Consider the following 18,287-nt stretch of genomic DNA (forward strand, 5'->3'; position numbering starts at 1 on the left):
TGGCTCCCTTGTTCTAAGTTGTGCAGGAACTTAAAGGAAAGACTTGTGATGACAATTCCGAGTCTCTACCAGGGCCTTCTGTTCTTGGAGGTAAAAGGGAATATAGAGGAAATGTTTATATGCAGTGTAACAGAAAAAAAAAATCTTGAGCGTCTTCTGGGTACAGATGAGGATACTTAATGTCTGGGCTGTGTAAGAACAGGATAGGTTGTTTTAAGTGCATGTTTCCCTGGATAGATTTTTTTCACTGAAAGTGTAAAGTGGAACAGTTGACAGCATCCTAGCTCTGTGTGAAGGAGTAGCTGCAGTCAGAAAAATGATACTTGAAGCTCTTTATCCTTTTTGTCAGCTTCCTATTCAGCTATACCTATTTGCAAGTCATCAGTCTTCTTTAAAATTTGCTTTCATTTCATGTTTTTCTTTACCCCACACAGCCAGCTCTGCAAAACCATCCTACCATCTTGTCCACTCTATCCCTCAGTATGTGGTGCAATTTTTTTTGTTTGTTTGTTTGATTGATTGATTTGGGGTTTTTTGCATTGAACTAAGCTACTTTGCAAGCTTTACATTCTTCCCGGGCAGTTCAATTCCTCACATATATTTTGATAGCTGTATTCAGACCACGTATTGTGAAGGAGTGTGCTGCAGTTCAGCCCAGATGAGGTGGTGAAACTGTAGTGGGGTGCTGGACACACTGCATGTATTGGAGAATCTCTGCATCTCATATTCAGACCTAACCCCTATTGCCTACTCCTGGATTTCATTTTTCCTGACCTAACTATTGTGAATAATGAGTTACAAAGCAGGCAAAGTCAGCTTTGTCTTCCATTCCTGTCTTAGCTCCACAGTGGGGGCATGTTTGTTTCCACTCATTGAGTTAGCAAGTCCAGTTAAAAACCAAAGAGAATAATTTTCCGGTGTTACTCAACTTTCTTGAAGCATAATCAGATTTTAGGAAGAGGAATTCTGAAGAGCAGCTATAACCAGGGAAGAAACACCTAGAAAAGATGTTAAAAATTGACTGGAATATATCCTATCTTGATTCATGCTTTTTTTGACCATTTCACACTCTGTCTGTAATGTGCTATGAAAATAATTTGGATGTCATGTTAAAAGATTGCAGCTTTACTGCAAATGAAGAAAAGAGCTCCATACTGAAGCAAGCTCTTGGTTTTTCCCATGAACTTGTTTAAGTTCATGTTAAGCAAAAGTTTAAGAAATTGATCCAGGTTTTATATTAAGACCAGTAAGTATGTTGGAGTGAGGAACTGTTCATGATATTCAGATGAGGTGGTAAATCTTTCTCCTATTTAGAGTTTTGCTCCTTTCTCCCTCAAGTGAAACAATGACATGCTACAGCATCTTATTTGAGTTTTGTTTTAAAACTTGTTTTTAGAGATCCTGGAAGGAACATGCTGTGAAAGAAAGTAATGGAGGAGCCCCATTTTTTTTTTTTTTTTTTTTTTTTTTTTTTTTTTTTTTTTTTTTTTTTTTTTTTTTTTATTTGGCATGCTCTGCTGCTCTGCTCTGTTCTTGTTTTAAAGTATTGGCAATTTGCTTTCATCACTATGTATTTGAATTTGTAGCACAGGAGTAAAAGGTACTTCTGCAAAATATGTCAATGTCCTACACTGAAAAATTGCTGCAAAGGGAGATGCTTAAAAAAGATAGTGATGATGTTAGTGAAAGGAAATGAGCTTTTTTAAGCAGGGTACCACCTGTCTCTATCTTGTAAGTCATTTATGGTCACAGTAAACTATGTTATGACTTGGTTCTAGTGCTGTGCCTTATGCTGGTGGTGTTGTTGCAGGTTCCAGCTGTGAGCAGTGCAGAGAAGGAGCCACGTACTCAGGTGCAGTAATATCTCCCAACTTAGAAACCACTAAAATCATGCGCGTTCCTCACGCTTTGTCAGTGTCCGACTGCATCGCGGCGTGTTGTGACCTCTCTGGTTGTGACTTGTCCTGGATGTTTGAACGGCGCTGTTACATCGTGAACTGCCAACACAAGGACAATTGTGAACCTAAAAAAATTGAAACTGTGAAGTCCTACCTTATCTTTGTGCTGAGGCCTTCTCAGAGGCCAGCCTCACTGCTAGGGTTTGGGCAAGTGATCCCAAGCATGGTCCACTCTGTGGGACTCCAGAATGAGCCATCAGAGGAAGTGAGTAGCCTAAAGAAGCTGTCTCTGCTTGGAAAAGATCCCAGCCTTGAGGAGATACCTGAATACATTGATGATTATAAAGATTTGGAGCAGGACCCCTTTCAGGTGGGCATCAAACATGAGCAGAAGGACAGTATGGATTATGCTGACTGGGGCCTGATGGTGGCAGGTGAAAATGGCTTCAACACTTCCACGGGTGATGATGGAGATAACCAGGAAGATTTTGCTGAAAAGAAAGGGGAGGCTGGGAAGGTGGAAAACTTTCTGCGTAAAAACAGCTCTGAACTGACTTCCATCAATGAACACTCCACAGAGAGGTCATCCCTTCCAGAGATTACACCACTCCCTGCGACGACAGTTGAAAGGGAAGCAGCTGTTCCACTTGCACAACCTGCTTTGCAAAAAGAGGTATGTTTGCCCCTCAGGAAGAAGCCAAAGTATGTTGATACTACTTGGAAATTATTTTAGTTTTCAAATCTTTGAAAGTCTGAGGTTATTGCTTTGTAATGTTACAACTTTCAAATTACTTACTCTCATGTTACCGTGTAGAAGAGGCTGAAGGGGATGGGATTGTCTTAAGACGTGAACTGCTAAAGGACTTTTTTTTTTTTTCATCAGATGATAAGAAATAAAGTTCCTTTTAGGGCACTGTGAGGTTTCCTTGATAGTGTACAAATGAGTGAACCTGGACCTGGTATAACAGTGTTACGGTGGTCTTCACTTCTGACCCCTGGTGACCCATTGGAAGAAGTTAGAGCAGTACTAGTAGAACCTCTGGTATCCAAAGGCCAAGATGGGGGAACATAAGCTCCTCCATCAATAAAATTGGGCCTGCTTCATGGTTTCATGCTACTAATGCACAGTGATATTACTGATATAAGTGCCAAGTTAATTTTTATAATGCCTTTAAAACATGAGAGGGGCATGGAACTTAAGGAGAGATGATAGCAGTTTTGGACCATGATCTGCAGCAGGATAAAGTGGGTAAGGTATTTCTGTTCTCAGAATGCTTGAGTCTGATGATTAGAAAAATAAGTTAATTGCTTAAAATCCAATATATAAGTCAGTATAAGTAAGATTCACCTGTTCTCTATTTATGTAAGGTGCACCTGTTCGCTATTTATGCCAGCTAGTTTGATCAGTTGAGACTAAAGGGGCCTTGGTTTCTTAAGAACAGGGTGGGTTCAGTTGGAAAGTTTAAACAGGCTGTAAATTCAACATTCCCTGGGTTTGGCTACTCTTGCCAGAGGAAAGAGGAAATTGATCAATGTTAGCTGACTTGTTCTAAGTTCCACAAGATTTTGTAACCAGCAAGTATCTCTTGCTGTAAAAATGGTAATTTATTGCTGTACTGTAGGGAAGAAAAATGCAAGCAAATAAGAAAGTTGCGTGAAATGTGTGACAACTGCAGTTCTGGGAGGGGATGACTTATGTGTGGAGAGCAGCAAGTGATAAGAAACAGATAAAGACTTCAGGTAACTGGAAGGAACCTCCTGTTAACAGCCCTGGTCCTCATGGTTGATTTAAGACACCCCGATACCTACTGGGAGTGCAAGAGAGCAGGCCAAAAGTTGTGCAGAAGGTTTCTGAAGGTTGTTGATAACTTCAAGGAGTTCCTTTGAGTTGCTTCTAAGGATTGAGAAGGAGAGAGACTCCAATGGACCTCACCCTTGCAGGAAACAAAGGATTAGGGATGCAGGCATGAGGCAGAAGCTCCTAAGAGGGGCAGGAATAAGTAAGGAAGCAAGGCCACAACCATGGGCTGCAGTAGAGCAGTCTTTGGCCTGTTGTGGGATCTGTTTGGAAGAATTGCAAGGGAGATTGCCCTGGAGTTAAGTGGAGGCCATGACAGCAGGTTGCTTTTCAAAGACACCTCCTGTAGAGACAAGGTAGCCTGTGACTTTTATGACTAAATTGGTCTGGAGTGTATTGGCACAAGTGAGAAGAGATTAGAACTCATCTTAATGTTTGTGGAAGAACACTTGACAACAGAACAAGTGCTGTGGCAAGCTGAAAATTAGATACTGCTTCTGCAAGCAGAGTTGATGATGGGAGAGTTGTTTTAAAAAGTTCCTACCATGCACACCTCAAAATGAGTATAATTAATGTGAGGGTTTAGGTGAGAGAAGTAGATATTGGTTGTTTTTTCTTAGTATGCAAAAAGTATGTATATATGTACATATGAAGAATATAATGCCAAAGTAGACTGTCCCTGCTAATCAAATTTAGAGTGACATTCTGTCATGCACTAATGCTGCAGTTAGTTCTAATACAGGGCAATAGCTGAACTGTTCTTACAAAATTAAAATTAAGGACACCCAGCCACTGGGTGTCCTTCCATCTGCTAGGGGAAGCTTGCAAGCATCTTCTAATTACTGCCTGTGTCGTGTGCTGGAAATCAAGCCACATCAAGAACCTTCAGTAGCTCCGTGCTCCACCAAACTTGTTCACTTTAGATGTGCAGTAAGGTTTGAAACTTGTTTCCATTGCATTTTGCTGTCTAATGGAAGACCCGTTAGCATGGTGCTAATCTTTAGCCAATTGTCAGGATCCCTGCTGACTGAACTGCTTATGCCTTGGCCTTAGAGTAGTCATAAAACCTAACACCTAAGCTATGTGTCAGAGCTGAGCAGGTTTGTTCCCTGTCTCTAAGGGATCATGTGAATACCATTTTATGAAAGTTAAGATTTCACATCCTGAAGCAATGATAAATATATATGGCCAAGCCTACTTTGTAGATCTCTACTTTGATTTTCCTACCTCAGCCCGAATATAAAGATTTTGCTTTCTCTTCGTACATTGTGTAGATGGGAGTTTATTGTAAAGTGAAATTGAGAGAAACCTATTTCTCACCAGGACACAGAGGAGTCATTCTTGTGTGATTTTATATTATGCTAACATTATGCTAGCACAGCTACTGAAATTCCAATAGAAAGGCTGAGGAATGAGCTTGCTGCTTCCAGTGCAGAAGGGATGAAACTCCAAACGTGGGTTGTTTTTTAGCCACAGCTGATAATGGTGCTGGAGAACTGATGAGACAGGTGTAGTTAGAAAGCGTGTTAATGGGATAACATCAAAAGCTGTTCATGACAGGTATTGAGAAATGGCTCTAATGGCTCTCTATTCATGTAAGGAAGGAATCTGGGGAAGAGGAAGGCTTTCAGAAACTGCCAAAGCTTAAGCAACCTTTGTTTTCTAGGTGGGAATCCTTTGAATTTGGACATGTGTGGAGAAATGGAGATGATGAGCGGTTATAGCAAATAGTTTCCCATGGCCTTCCCTAGAATCAGCTTCAGTCCAGACACATCTCCTCTCTCCTTCCTAGTCTCCACTGCCCTTCCTTTCACGGCAGATTATGCTTGGTCGCTTTGGTGTGGAAGTAGGTGGCACAGGAGGTTGGGGTCAGTGCATGGCACTCTCCTTTTTGCCACTTGTCACTTCTTTCTCTTTTCTGCCACTGTTCCTTCCTTTTTGTTTCATCAGCACTAGTGTGGGCTTCTCTGTGGCCTCATTTCCCTGGGAGGTGGCACAGAGTGCATGTTTCCTTGAGGGTGTCTCCAGCCCTGTGCACAATAATGTTTGCTTCCAGATGTTTCCTCTCATGTCTCCTGTTGTGCATCCCCCCACATCCTCCTGTGTCCCCTGCCCACAGTGGCTATTGCCCTTTTTTAACTAGGTTTGAGAGGTTGTGGAGTTGGTACATGGTGGCTTGATTCCCTTCACTGCCAAACTGACTGGGACCACCAGAGTGGCCCCTGCAGCCAGTCCTCTGCCACCTAAGCCCTGCCAGGTATGCCTAACACAAATTTTCAGCTTGGCTTCAAGTTTTTCTGGTTTGGGAACTTCATTTGTGATCCTAGTGAAATAGAAGCTGCCTGTGATATATTCTGGTGGTAAGATTTCCTTCTTATGTGTATCTTTCTCCAGCAAGCAGACATTTTCATCAAATCTCATATGGATTGTTTAGCACATATTTGTGTTTGCTTCTGAAAAAGGTTGGTTTTTGAAAACCAAATTTTGTTATGAAGGAAATCTTAAATTTTTTACACTGAATTAAAAACACCAAGGCATCTCCAAATAGCTTTTTCATTGGTATATAATCCAAACAACCTCTCAAATTGTGGTGTTTTTGTAGAGGTTATGAAAATATGAAGGTCTTAAAATCATGCTTGCTTCTAGGTTTAATGAATTGCCCTGTTTATTGTGTATTATACAATGTTTTCCTATCATCCTCTCAATTCTGCCACGGCAATTCTCTATCTCTGTTCCTGCATCTGTGCTGACGCACTCCCTTCTGCAGCTTCCAGACAAAGCTGTTTTGACAAGCCAGACAGAGCAAGGTGGTGAAACTGTGATTCCCTGATTTCTGCCCTTCACAGTTGTCAGCAGGATGTTGTCCTCAGGTGCTGTGTTCTTTGAACAAGGACCTGCACAGAGATTTTAAACTGAGAAACCAACCAAACACAGACCTCTGGAGTTGGTGCTGTTGAAGCATCCCTGCCTTAAATGCAGCCAGATGCAGGGAGTTTATGTATGTGATTTGGGGGAGAGAATATGGGTTTTGTCATTTAAGTGAGTCACCTGACTGTTGTGTTTACATCAGAGCTCAGAGGGATCTTTTGGACTGTCAGTCTCTGGCAGCTCAATAACATGAGTACATTCAGAAATCTGTACAGAGGATTTGCTGTCCAGCTGCCCAGAACAGAAATTTGCAGTGCTGCTCATCCTTGAAGTGAGATATCTGCAAAGAATTTATTTTCTTTTTTAAATTTTCAGTTAACTGCTGATCTGCTAAGCCAAGTAAGGTTTTTCATGTCTTAGTCAGAGTCTAGCTGCTGCTACGTTGATGCTGCAGTGTTCCAAACATTTACTCAATAGCAAAGGCCTGACTTAATCCTTGTGCTTATTGTATTTGCAGGGATAATGGTGCAGTCAAAATGCGTAAATCTCTACCTAAGAAACCTGAAAATGTCTGACAGACTCTATTTGATGGTGAGCCTTTTAGTGTCTGAGTGGCTTGCCTTCAGAATTCATATTTAAGACTTAGAATGTGGTTGAATATCATAGATATTTATCTCGTCCTGGCTTTGTTTCAGTTTTGAAGGCTGCAGAAGCTGAATGGTTCTGTTTGGTTAAGAATACATTGACTTGATCCATAGAGGATGTATAAAACCCCTGAAAGATGTTTTGATATTTAGATTTACCTTTCTTTCTATTTTGAAGTATGTACTTCATGTTATATGATTGTTCTCATTTTCTGTAGGAATTCTCAAGAGATTTGTACACAGGTCAAACCCGGAGAACTTGAGGATCTGGGTCCTCACCATTGGTGCGTTTGTATCAAGCAATAGTGGCTGTAAAAAATGATAAAAACAAACAACCCACAAAGCCCCTACCAACAGAACTGCCTATCAGACTCACTCCCAGAAAGAATTCTTTTCTTTCCTTTAGTGTTCACTTCCCAAGTTGGAATTTAGGTTAATCTTGCCCTCCACATTGGTTCCAGCAAATCTCTCAGTAATAGTTTCTGTCTGGGAACTTAATTTCTGATATTGTCTCTGCCCCAGTCGTCTGCTGTCTTCTAACATTTTTAGTTTGTCTTTTTGGCTGTGACACCACTTCAGATGTGACAGTGTCACAGGGCACCTTTTTTTGACTGCAGTGTCTTGCCTAGGCTTGCTGACCGAAGTGATGCTTGGTGCCACTGCAGAAGAGGCACACTGGAAAGGTACATTTGAGGTGACTGTCTCTGTCTGTCCTACGAAGCCATGATGGCTGCTTTTCAGCTGCTGGATTGGCAAAGGATGAAGACAGAAGCCAGAGGAAGCCAAGGAAAGTAGACGTCCCTCAAATTCAGAAGGCAAAAGAACACTGGTTTGCCCAAGTGTGGGAAGAAAATCCTTTATAAAGATGAGGGGTGGAGTTAGTATGTAAAGGAGACCTATCTGGAGAAAAGAGCTTTTGTCAAGATACAGAGCAGGGTGGGTTTGAAGTTCTCCCTCTACATGATGCTGTCAAGGGTGAGATTCCTGAAGGCACTGCTTTAGGGGAGCTGCAGTTCCTGAGCCTGAAATCAGTGTCCAGCTGCTCAGAGAGTACTGTCTGCATGTGTAGCAGAGCTGGAGGTGTGACCACAAAAGTGCTTCTGTTGTCTGTGTTATGGACTCACCCAAAAGTGCATCTCTTGGTGTTGTAGTTGGTGGCCTCAGGGGTGGGCAGCCACAATCCCTGCACAGGGATCTTTTCCGTGTGTCCATTGTTGAAGGTTGAGATGGAGTTGCAGATGATTTCTGTTCTCTCTGTTTTCTTGCAGGCTGGGAAGGAACAGTTCCTGGCATTGCTTTCACATTCCCAGCTGCACAGGGAGATTTTTCTCCTGTCCAGAAGGCAGGGCTGCTCTTATTTGCTAGGGAGGCAGACTGCAAAGGGAAAGTAGAGCATCTAAAATGCAAAGAGTAGAGAGTAGGGACTGTTCAGCCTTGAGCAGAGAGGGTTCAGGGGATTTTACAGATGTGTATAAATAACTCTGATGGGTGTGAAGAAGATGGAGCCAGGCTCTTCTCAGTGCTGTTCAGTGGCAGGACAAGATACAATGGACACAAAATGAAGTACAGGGAATATTTAAACACTAAACCCCATATTTTTTCTAGTGAGAATGGTCAAACACTGGAGGTTTTCCAGAGAGGTGGATCCTTGGTGGTGCTCATAACCTGACTGAACTTGGTCCCTGAGCAGTCTGCTGTAATCTGACCATGCTTTGGGGGTGGGGGCTGAACTGGGCTATCTCCAGGGGTCCCTTTCCACCTCAGCCCATTTGTGATATAAGTGTACACATTATGAAGTTTGCCAACCTTCATAATCCTATTCTTCAGTTAGTAGACAATGTATGATAGTATTTTGCTCTACCTTCACATGCCAAATACAGTAGCCATGAAAAAATGCTTTTCTCATATCATTAGATCAGAAATAAGTCTTAAGAATATAAAGGAAAACCTGCTGGCCCACTGAGGATAATGTGTTGTTGAAAGGCAGTGCTGAGTTATTCGTGCCACTCTTGCCATGTCTTTTGCAGTTCTGATTTTCTAACGACGTGAGGCAGTGCTGCTTGATGCCTGAAGTAGAGATACGTATGGTGTTTTGTTACTGTTGAGAAAATACAAAGGCATGGGCAACTTGTGTACCGAGCAGATGTAGTAAGAATCAAGGACTGTGTTATGTTTGTGTATGGCATAATGACAATAATACCACACATACTTTCTGACATTGTCTTTTAAAGGTTTATGACTATATTTAGACCTATTGTGCTGATTTTCTTAAATATTTTGATAACTGGTAGCCTTAGATGTATTCCAGGTTACCTCATGACTGTTCAACATCTGAAACTTATAAAATTATTAGCATTTGTTACAAAGCCTGGAAAAAAAACCCAGTCCTTGGTTGATGTGTATTTTGTACATGAATAAAATCTAGTAACATAAATCTCTAGGGTCATCCTACATGCCATTAAAAAAAAAAAAAAAAAAACCCCAAAAAAACCCCAAAAAAACCCCACCAAAACAAACAAAAAAAAAAAACCCACAAAAAAAGCATACCTCTAAATCTAGAAATGAAAATGAAAAATGAAAGTGAAAAATGTCTCACAACAACTCTTTCCCTATAATTTCTTTTTTCAGGCTGCTTCACCTTCCTCTTCTTCAGATAAGTCAAATTTCTCCCCAGGCATGTCAGAGAAAGCCCAGACTCCCACAGTGGCCCCAGAGAATGCCACTGAAGGTGGGATCATACTACTTCCCACTAATACTGCACCATCTGAGCCCATGCAGCAGTTCACACCACCTGCTACTGCTGCCAAAGCAGGTAATGTTTCAACATAGCTGGCGATCTGAGAAGTACCTGCAGGTTGGACAGAGAGTGGGCATGGCTTTTCTACTGTCAGGTTTCTAACCTGTTATTAGAGTAAGAGCTCATTCTTTATCCAAATGTTACATAATCCCACTTTAAACCTGCAGACCTACAGCAACACTTCAAACCCCAGACCCTGAAATCACTTAATTCTGAGGCAAAACCCTGACCAAGTCCACCATTAGTGGGAAATGACAACTTGAAGAAATACAGCAAAGAAAAAGCAGAGATTAAGACCTGTTTTAAGTACTTTTTTTTCACTTGGTAAGCAATACCTGAGGCTTTCTGGGGTTTCAGAATAGTCTCTTCTAGCCATATTGTTATTTTTGGTGTGACTCTTCAGAGCATTGTTCCCTCTCAGAAACTCTGCAGCAGAAGCCTATCTGAGTTGCCCGATACTCTGCAGCAGCATAGGTGTGACCTGAGGAAGCTCAGCCCTTAGCAGTGGAGAACGTGGCCTCCAAATCCTAGGAAAACAAAATTTTACTCTAATTTCAAAACTGTGGAGAAGCTTATCACACTTACAGCTGCAGAACAAATGGTTTTATTTTGAAAGGGACTTCTAACCACCATGTTCTCTGTAGCTGTGTTAAATTCTTTGTGTATGTTTGTGTATCTCCTTTCTCCTGCTGACTTTCCTGCCTTCCTGTGCACACTGACAAAGGGTTAGAAGGGCCACAAGAAGCGGAGAAGCACAGATGTGTGTTTTTCTGCACTCCTAATGTACCGAGAGATGTGGAGAGCTAAGCCTTTTGCTTCCTGGTAGAGAAAGTCTGGTTTGGGACATTCTCTACCAAAATGCAACCTGCCAGCCAGGACAGCAATAGAAGGTAACAGGAAGAGATGAGCTACAAGAAATTCCTCGCCAAGACAATGGATCATCATTACCACTGACTGTTGACTAGGCAGCTCTTCCTCATCATCCTGCAAAGAAGGAGGTTGAAGAGGGCACAAAAACAGGTTTGGAAGAAGCTGAAGGGAAGGAAGGTTGTGATGAATCTCTTTGTAGATACTGCTTTATACAAGGATTGCCTAAAGTTTGTGTGTTCTCAGCCAGACTGTCTAGAAAGTCTCAATGACAGTCCCTCCTTTTCTCTTTTGGCCATCACCCTATTCTAGCCATTTTATTATCATCTCATGTGAAGGTCCAAGTGCAAACCTTCATTCCACAGGTGTCTAAGACAACTTCCATGATCAATTTTGAAGCCTTGGGTGAATTTAAGTAGCAGTAACAGAAAGTGTACTGTCAGTGTCTTCACTTCATCCATTTTTAGACCCATCAGCTGCCACTGCTGAGTAGCTTCTTTGGCATCTCTTCTGAGTTTGTAAGTTGGACATTTAGACACTAGCAAATGCTGCCTTTGGAGAACTTTTGTTCTGTGGTTTCCCAGTATTAAAAGTAAGATATTTAAAACATTTGAAATACAGGACAAAGTGAACTTTCCCTAAGCTGTGCTTTGATATGTTTCTATTGGGAGCTATTTTTTGTGTACCTTGACGTTTTTTGAAAGAGAAAAGTTTTCACAGACAAAGACTGGATAGCAAATGGATTGAATGGGCAGTTCAGATAAGAAGTAACCATTTGCCCTGCTATGCAAGTGGATTTTTTAAAAAGGAACACAAGATGGACATTGGAACCTGCCTTACAAGTGCCACACGAACATAGAAGTATGGTGAAAGAAAGTATGATATAAAAATTCTACTATGCTTTTTTGTCTTCTGTAACGGTATTTTTTTTAATTCCTGCACTTCCAGTTACTGAGAAAAATACTCTTTATGCACTGTTACCTCTGATATAAATGAATAATGAGAATGCTTTTGTCTGAAACAGAAGTAGGGAAAATGACACTTCATACCTGGAGAAGAAAAAAATGTTTGGTTTAGTAAAAGGTGAGGGAATCACAGTCATGATTAAATAGATCATTATTTTATAATGCATTAGGGAGTTTTGGGGTTTTTTTAGTTATTGTTATTCTCTGTAGAGTACTTGTCAAATCTTACTTAGTCTGTTGCAAATAATATTTGAAGATACTAAATTTATATCAGTTCCATCTGTTATAACATTGTGTACTCATCCTGTCTTATATTCAGTTAAAGAACTTACTGTGTCTGCTGGAGATAACATACAAGTGGTGTTACCCAAAAATGAGGTTGAACTGAATGCCTTTGCTGTCCCACCACCATCTACAGGTGAGTTGAATGCCTTGGTACACAAGGAGATGCACACACTACCAACTTTTAAATGCAGAGTTAATCATGAGTTACGTGAACATCCACCACTTGGGATAAAACAATTTTTCTCATTTCTAATACTGCCTCTTCTGTGGCTGTAACTGCAGAGAGGATTTCCTCTGTTGGATTTTAAAAAGGAATTTTTTTTAAGTGGCTTTTACTTTCAGAACCTGAACTCATTAGCCAGATGGTTCAATAGAAAGCCTATAATTTCTACCAAAAGATGATGTGGCCTAGTTTTCAGCATCTTGTGGCAAAGCTCAGGGGAGGCAGGAAAGTAGGTTTTGAATGCAACATTTGCCCTAAAACTGCCAGCTTCTGAATTGCAGGGGCAAGTAAAAGATGTTTCATAAGTAGCTATGTAAAATATATTGGCTTCACATGAAGCTGTTTTTTGTGAAGAGGTCGATTATTTGTGAAGTCCATTACATCCTTGCTGCTTTACCAAGTTGCAACACACTGAGAGTGTAATATGTGGTCATACTGCTTCATTTTACAGGCTTAAGCAGTAGCAGTCATGATTTCTTACTGTAGCATTTTATCTGATGAGTGGTGAACTTGATTTCATTGTTTTCTGGGCTTATCTTGAAACAAAACTGGTTGTTCTTATGCTGTGTTATTGCTCTTAGAAACAGCCTACACCTATGAGTGGAGCTTAATCAGCCACCCTGCTGACTATAGTGGGGAAATGGAGCACAGGCACAGCCAGACTTTGAAGCTCTCTCATGTAAGTGAGCTGTAAGCTCAGGCTCATTGTTTGTGTGGTCCTTTCACAGAATTGTAACCTGTGGGGGAGGGCACCTTGATTTAAGAAGTTCAAAAGGCTTCAAGCCATTCTGAGTTCACTTGTTTGTGTCCCCGAATTTATACCAGTATCCTAGAGTACTCTAATTTTCTGAGAGTAAAAATTCCTCAGTGTTTGCATATTCCCCACTCCCAGGCAGTGACTAGTTGCCTTTTATGTATGTGTTTATCAAAGTAGTTTGAGGATTCAGACATCCAGATTTATTCTTTTGTGATATGATTGTCAGATTTAAGCGTATTTCTTTTGTATAATTGAACATGTAACCCTGTTTGTTCTCTGTTTGTCTCAGTTATCAGTGGGACTTTATGCCTTCAAAGTGACAGTTTCTGGTGAAAATGCCTTTGGCGAAGGTTTTGTAAATGTCACGGTCAAACCAGGTAAATCAGTTGACTGATGTAATTAATTTCTCTGACACAAGTACAGCATACTTACCAAACAGTCTCTCAGTTACTCTTTGTCAAGGACATCTGACATCCAGTCATGCTGATGTGTTGAATATGTTGGTATCTACAAGGGGTTTTAAGGAAGTAGAGCTGAGGGTCTTGCTCACTGTGTTTATGTGCTCTGTAGTCTTTCCCCAGCCTCAGGCAAAGCCTGAGATATCATCATGCCTCCTTTCCTGGTCCTGTTCTCCAGCTAGGGACAGCAATCGTGCTGATCCAGCTCTATCTGCAGGTTACAGTGCACAGCTCTGCTCTGAATTACACCACCTGGAACACTGCTGTGTCAGCACACTGCTCATCAGTAACCTCTTCTTTGCCTTGTCCAAAAAGGACAGGAGATGCTGCAAAGCTGTGTGTCCTAGATTTAATCACTGGGGACTATTGATCTGTAGACTTAACAAAAGTTTTGCCTGGGCTTTCACTAATATTTTTTCCTTCCCTTTCCCCCCCACCCCCCGTCTTTCTCACAGCAGTCAGAATTAACCAGCCACCTGTTGCTGTTGCTTCACCCAAAGTGCAAGAAGTTTCCTTGCCTACAACTTCTACCTTCATCGATGGCAGTCGTATGTACTGTGCTTATAGCCTATATCTTTAATATACAGTTACAACATTATTGTTTGTCAATTACAAGTGGAATTTCTTCTTTTCACTTTTCTCAGAAGTCCCCTGAATAATGATTTATTTTGGGAATATGTGTCCAGTTATAAATTATTTTAATAAATTAAAAAAGTATAAAACACAACCTTTCACTTGGAGATTGAGCTGCAGTGCATCAGAGACTGCTGCATCCAGACAGGAGCTACTCTTACAGCTTCTTCCTGTCCTGCCCAGAGAGCCTCTGTGCCAGTATAGCTGGGGCCATAGTAGAGAGCTGTCAGATAGGGTGTGATGAGGTGTTGTAATTACATTCATAATTACTGAGTGCAGACAAGTCAGAATGTACAGAGTCCAAGACTGATACAATTTTTTTTTTTAATTCATATGTGTGAAGAATTGTTTAGATAAATCATACCAAAGGTAACCTGGTGTGACTCTGTGGTTCATGAAGCTTATTCAACTATACTTGTAGAGACAATTGTAGAAAACTAGTTAGGAGTGAGCGTATGAACGACTTAAGTATTCATTCCAGCAATTGCTACAAGAAACTGATGTGTTTTTCTTTAATGAATGTAGAAAGCATAGATGATGTGAAGATAGTGAGTTACCACTGGGAGGAAATTAAAGGTCCCCTGCGAGAGCAGAAGGCATCTGCTGACACACCTGTCTTGCACTTGTCTAACCTTGTTCCTGGAAACTACACCTTCAGGTACTGGCATGATGACTTTTTTGGGGGCTTATCTGTGATACTAGCTAAATATTGGGTTTTTTCTGTGCTCACGTGTATCTCCTCAAACAAAAAACTTAATTTTTCTTCTGTGTACTGTTACTCTTCATTTTGCACAGTGGAGAAACATACAGAGCGGTTTTATTAAAAAATGCTTGCAGTGATCCTTTATAACACAAAATTACAGAGAAGAAGGTATCGTAAATTAAATATGTCCCCACTTCCAGCAATAAAAACTGTGACAGACTATATTTTTTTCCCAGCTTAGAAGTCGGCTAGTGCCCTGAAAGAAGCTATGAGTCAGGCTGTGAAAGTCATCCTCTGAAGGGTGGTGACAGACAGAATATTGGCAGACTGATTGTCACAAGACATTGTTATGCGCTGATTTTACTAAGAGTCATTCTGTTCTTTAAAAAATCATTTGCCTTGCTACTGGTTTCCTCCATTTATGCATTGCTGAAGCTGGAGGTTGCCCAGACAGTGGAAGCAATGTTTGTAGTTAAAGGTGCTGTAGTAAAAATCAGTCCTTTTTCTGAACTGTTTAATTAAAACCCAGTCTGTACAGAGGCAGACTTCCCACTGGCCCAGCTTGGGTTCTCTGGCTGCCAGTGGGTTGCCTATCAGTCAGTATATTATGTACCAATGTAGCATCAGCAGATTGTTGAAGCCAGCATACATATACATTAACTGTGGTGCTTTGCCTAAGTTCCACCAAAAGTTTTGCAGCTTCTACTCTAATTCTGTATTTTTTGCTGGAATTGTTCCATATCGGGCAGTAGCAGAAATGAGTGTTATTTTTTTTCCATGTTGAAAATGGCAGTCTTGCTTGCAAGCAATGCTTTAAGTGTGTTCCAAGCCCTAGGCAATTAAGAAGTCAGTTACATCTCTGCACCTTTGGGGGAGGCTGACTTACCTGAACAGTAGAGCAGTGTGTTGAAGATTACAAGAAATTAGCTGCCAAAAATTCCGGTGCCCTTGATACACATGGATGTGCACCCATTGCAAAATGTATGTGTTCCCTATGTGCCTGAGGTAGTAAGCACTAGTTTTGTTCCTGCTCAGGTTCCTTTCCATGTGGTCAGCTGTATGCAGTTTTCATAACAGAGGTAGATTAGAGATTAGTTGGTCACCACAATGCAGAGGTCAGCTTTCATCCCTTTGCAGTGCCTGCAAGTAGTCTCATTTTAAGATTATTTTATGCTTCTGAGAGGCAGTAATATCTGGACTTTTTTAAAACCCTGTACATTTTTAGTTTTGTAACTTGATATTGATATTAAGTTCCATTAAAATTAGTAATGGTGTGCAACAAAGAAATAAGAAATGAGGATCTGCTGCTGTTCTATAAGCAGAGCTTCTGAACATCCAGAGTAGTTTTAGATGTTTCATGATACTGTTTCACTATATGTGATGAATAAAATCCCTGTTTTTTACTGAGCAGATTGCTAAAAAAAATTATAGTGAATGGTGAAGTTACCGTTGACAGCAGGTAAAGGGTTTAATCTGGGACCCCGAATAACTAGGTTGGGTATTTTTTGTATTTCTTAAAGGAAAGGAAAGAATTTTTTTCCTGCCTTAGTTGAGGGATATGTGTGTCTGAAGCAGAAGTTCATATCATATAATCAGTGGCTTCTGTTTTGGTGGTGTTTGAAAAAGTGCCAGAAGAAGATTAATATTTCAGTTTAGAAGTTGGCAGAAGTTCATCTTAACAGATACTGTTTTTCCTCTTGTAGACTCACAGTGATTGATTCAGATGGAGCAGCCAACTCCACCATTGCATCTCTGACTGTCAACAAGCCCGTGGATTATCCACCTATTGCTAATGCAGGACCCAATCAGGCAGTCACTTTGCCCCAGAACTTCATCACACTGAATGGAAACCAGAGCAGTGATGACCATGAAATTGTCAGCTATGAGTGGTCACTCAGTCCCAGAAGCAAAGGCAAGGTTGTAGCAATGCAGGTATGTGTATTTCTCCTTGCATAGGATTGAAAAGCTCTTTTATCTTTGCCTCTAACACAAGCAAACACATACCTAAGTAACTGCTCAGAAACATGAAATACCTAGAGTGATGTTATTACTTTTTTGTTTTTCTCTCACATGTATTCAGCTCTTATTTTAGATACTACTTTTAATTCCTTTTCATATTTTTTTCAAATTCTTTGGGGGCAAACAAACTTGCTTGTTCCCTGGTGGTTTGGAAAGACTTCAAGTTGACATTGTCTGTCCTTGAACCCTAGAGGCTGTTTCTCAGCCATCTTCTGAGGCTCTGTGCAGGCTGAAAACTGGTTATAGGAGAATGTGGGGATAGTCAGAGTTTTCTTGAAACACTTTCTCCTGGAGAGAGTAGAACACAAACAGAAACTTAATTTTCTGAGTGAAAGATGACAAAATCTTTTGGCACTGTTTATGCAGCCATGCTCTATGGTGGATTTTTATGCTCACTAAAACAGGGATTTTCAGTGAGGCCTTAGAGAACTTATTCTCTATAATTTTCATTACTGTTTCTGTTGTTTCGTTTTTTTTTTAATTTGAGAAGTTAGAAATATTTTCATTGGATTTGCATTTAGCAAGTTGGAGATTCTTACAGCTCTCTAGGTGGTTGAGATAATTAATGTAATGAATCCAGCTGAAACTCAGCAGTTATTTTTTATGAGGCTTGATTTCTACCATGTTGGCAAATGCTTTAGACCTTCAGAACTGAAAAGAGATCACTGTAGATCTATTTAGGAAAGAACTAATATTATTAATGCAAGACTACACCATAGAGGAAATTAAAAATTATAGAAGGACTTATAACATAATGACTTCTTCTGATCATTCACCAAGACAAAAACTTTTCAAAAGCACCCAAACAAACTGAACTTGTAGTTTTGAGAGCTGTTCAATATTAAAGCAACCTTCCTGAAGGAAGGGAGTAACTGCTTGAGATATCCAATGGATTCACTGGGCATTTAATGTGGAAATGCAAGTGCATGTTACAGTTTCTTTTCAACAGACTAGTGATCTTTTTCATGTGCCTGAAGCTGAGGATCATAGAATAGTTTGGGTTGGAAGGGACATTGAAGGTCATCTTGTTCCAACACCTTGCCGTGGGCAGAGACATCACTCACTAGACCAGATTGTTCAGGGCCCCATCCAATTTGGCCTTTAACAGTTCCAGTGATGGGAGTATCCACAGCTTCTCTGGCAACCTGTGCTAGTGCTTCACCACCTTCTGAGTAAATAATTTCTTCTAATATCTAATGTAAGCCTGCCCCCTTTCACTTTGAAACTATTCCCTCTTGTCTTGTTTATATCTGCCCATATAAAAAGTCCCTCCCTCTCCTTTTATAAGCCCCCTTTAGGAACTGGAAGACTGCAATGAGGTCTCCCCAGAGCCTTCTCTTCTCAAGGCTGAACAATCCCAACTTTCTCAGCC

General features: G+C 40.7%; 1 protein-coding gene across 1 annotated transcript in view; it reads left to right on the forward strand.

Moving 5' to 3' along the window:
* The first annotated feature begins 1,875 nt into the window (after positions 1 to 1,875).
* The window catches only part of KIAA0319, a 31,789-nt gene continuing 15,377 nt past the window's right edge, over positions 1,876 to 18,287 (forward strand). Inside the window, exons 1-8 of the mRNA XM_083855541.1 lie at positions 1,876 to 2,571; positions 9,837 to 10,020; positions 12,157 to 12,255; positions 12,927 to 13,024; positions 13,392 to 13,479; positions 14,016 to 14,108; positions 14,719 to 14,851; positions 16,600 to 16,828. Of these exons, the coding sequence (XP_083711667.1) occupies positions 1,891 to 2,571; positions 9,837 to 10,020; positions 12,157 to 12,255; positions 12,927 to 13,024; positions 13,392 to 13,479; positions 14,016 to 14,108; positions 14,719 to 14,851; positions 16,600 to 16,828 (1,605 nt within the window). The 5' untranslated portion in view covers positions 1,876 to 1,890. The remainder of the gene's footprint in view (positions 2,572 to 9,836; positions 10,021 to 12,156; positions 12,256 to 12,926; positions 13,025 to 13,391; positions 13,480 to 14,015; positions 14,109 to 14,718; positions 14,852 to 16,599; positions 16,829 to 18,287) is intronic.

This window comes from Zosterops lateralis, assembly GCF_965231275.1.
Source record: "Zosterops lateralis genome assembly, chromosome: 1".
In the NCBI taxonomy this organism is placed as follows: Eukaryota; Metazoa; Chordata; class Aves; order Passeriformes; family Zosteropidae; genus Zosterops; species Zosterops lateralis.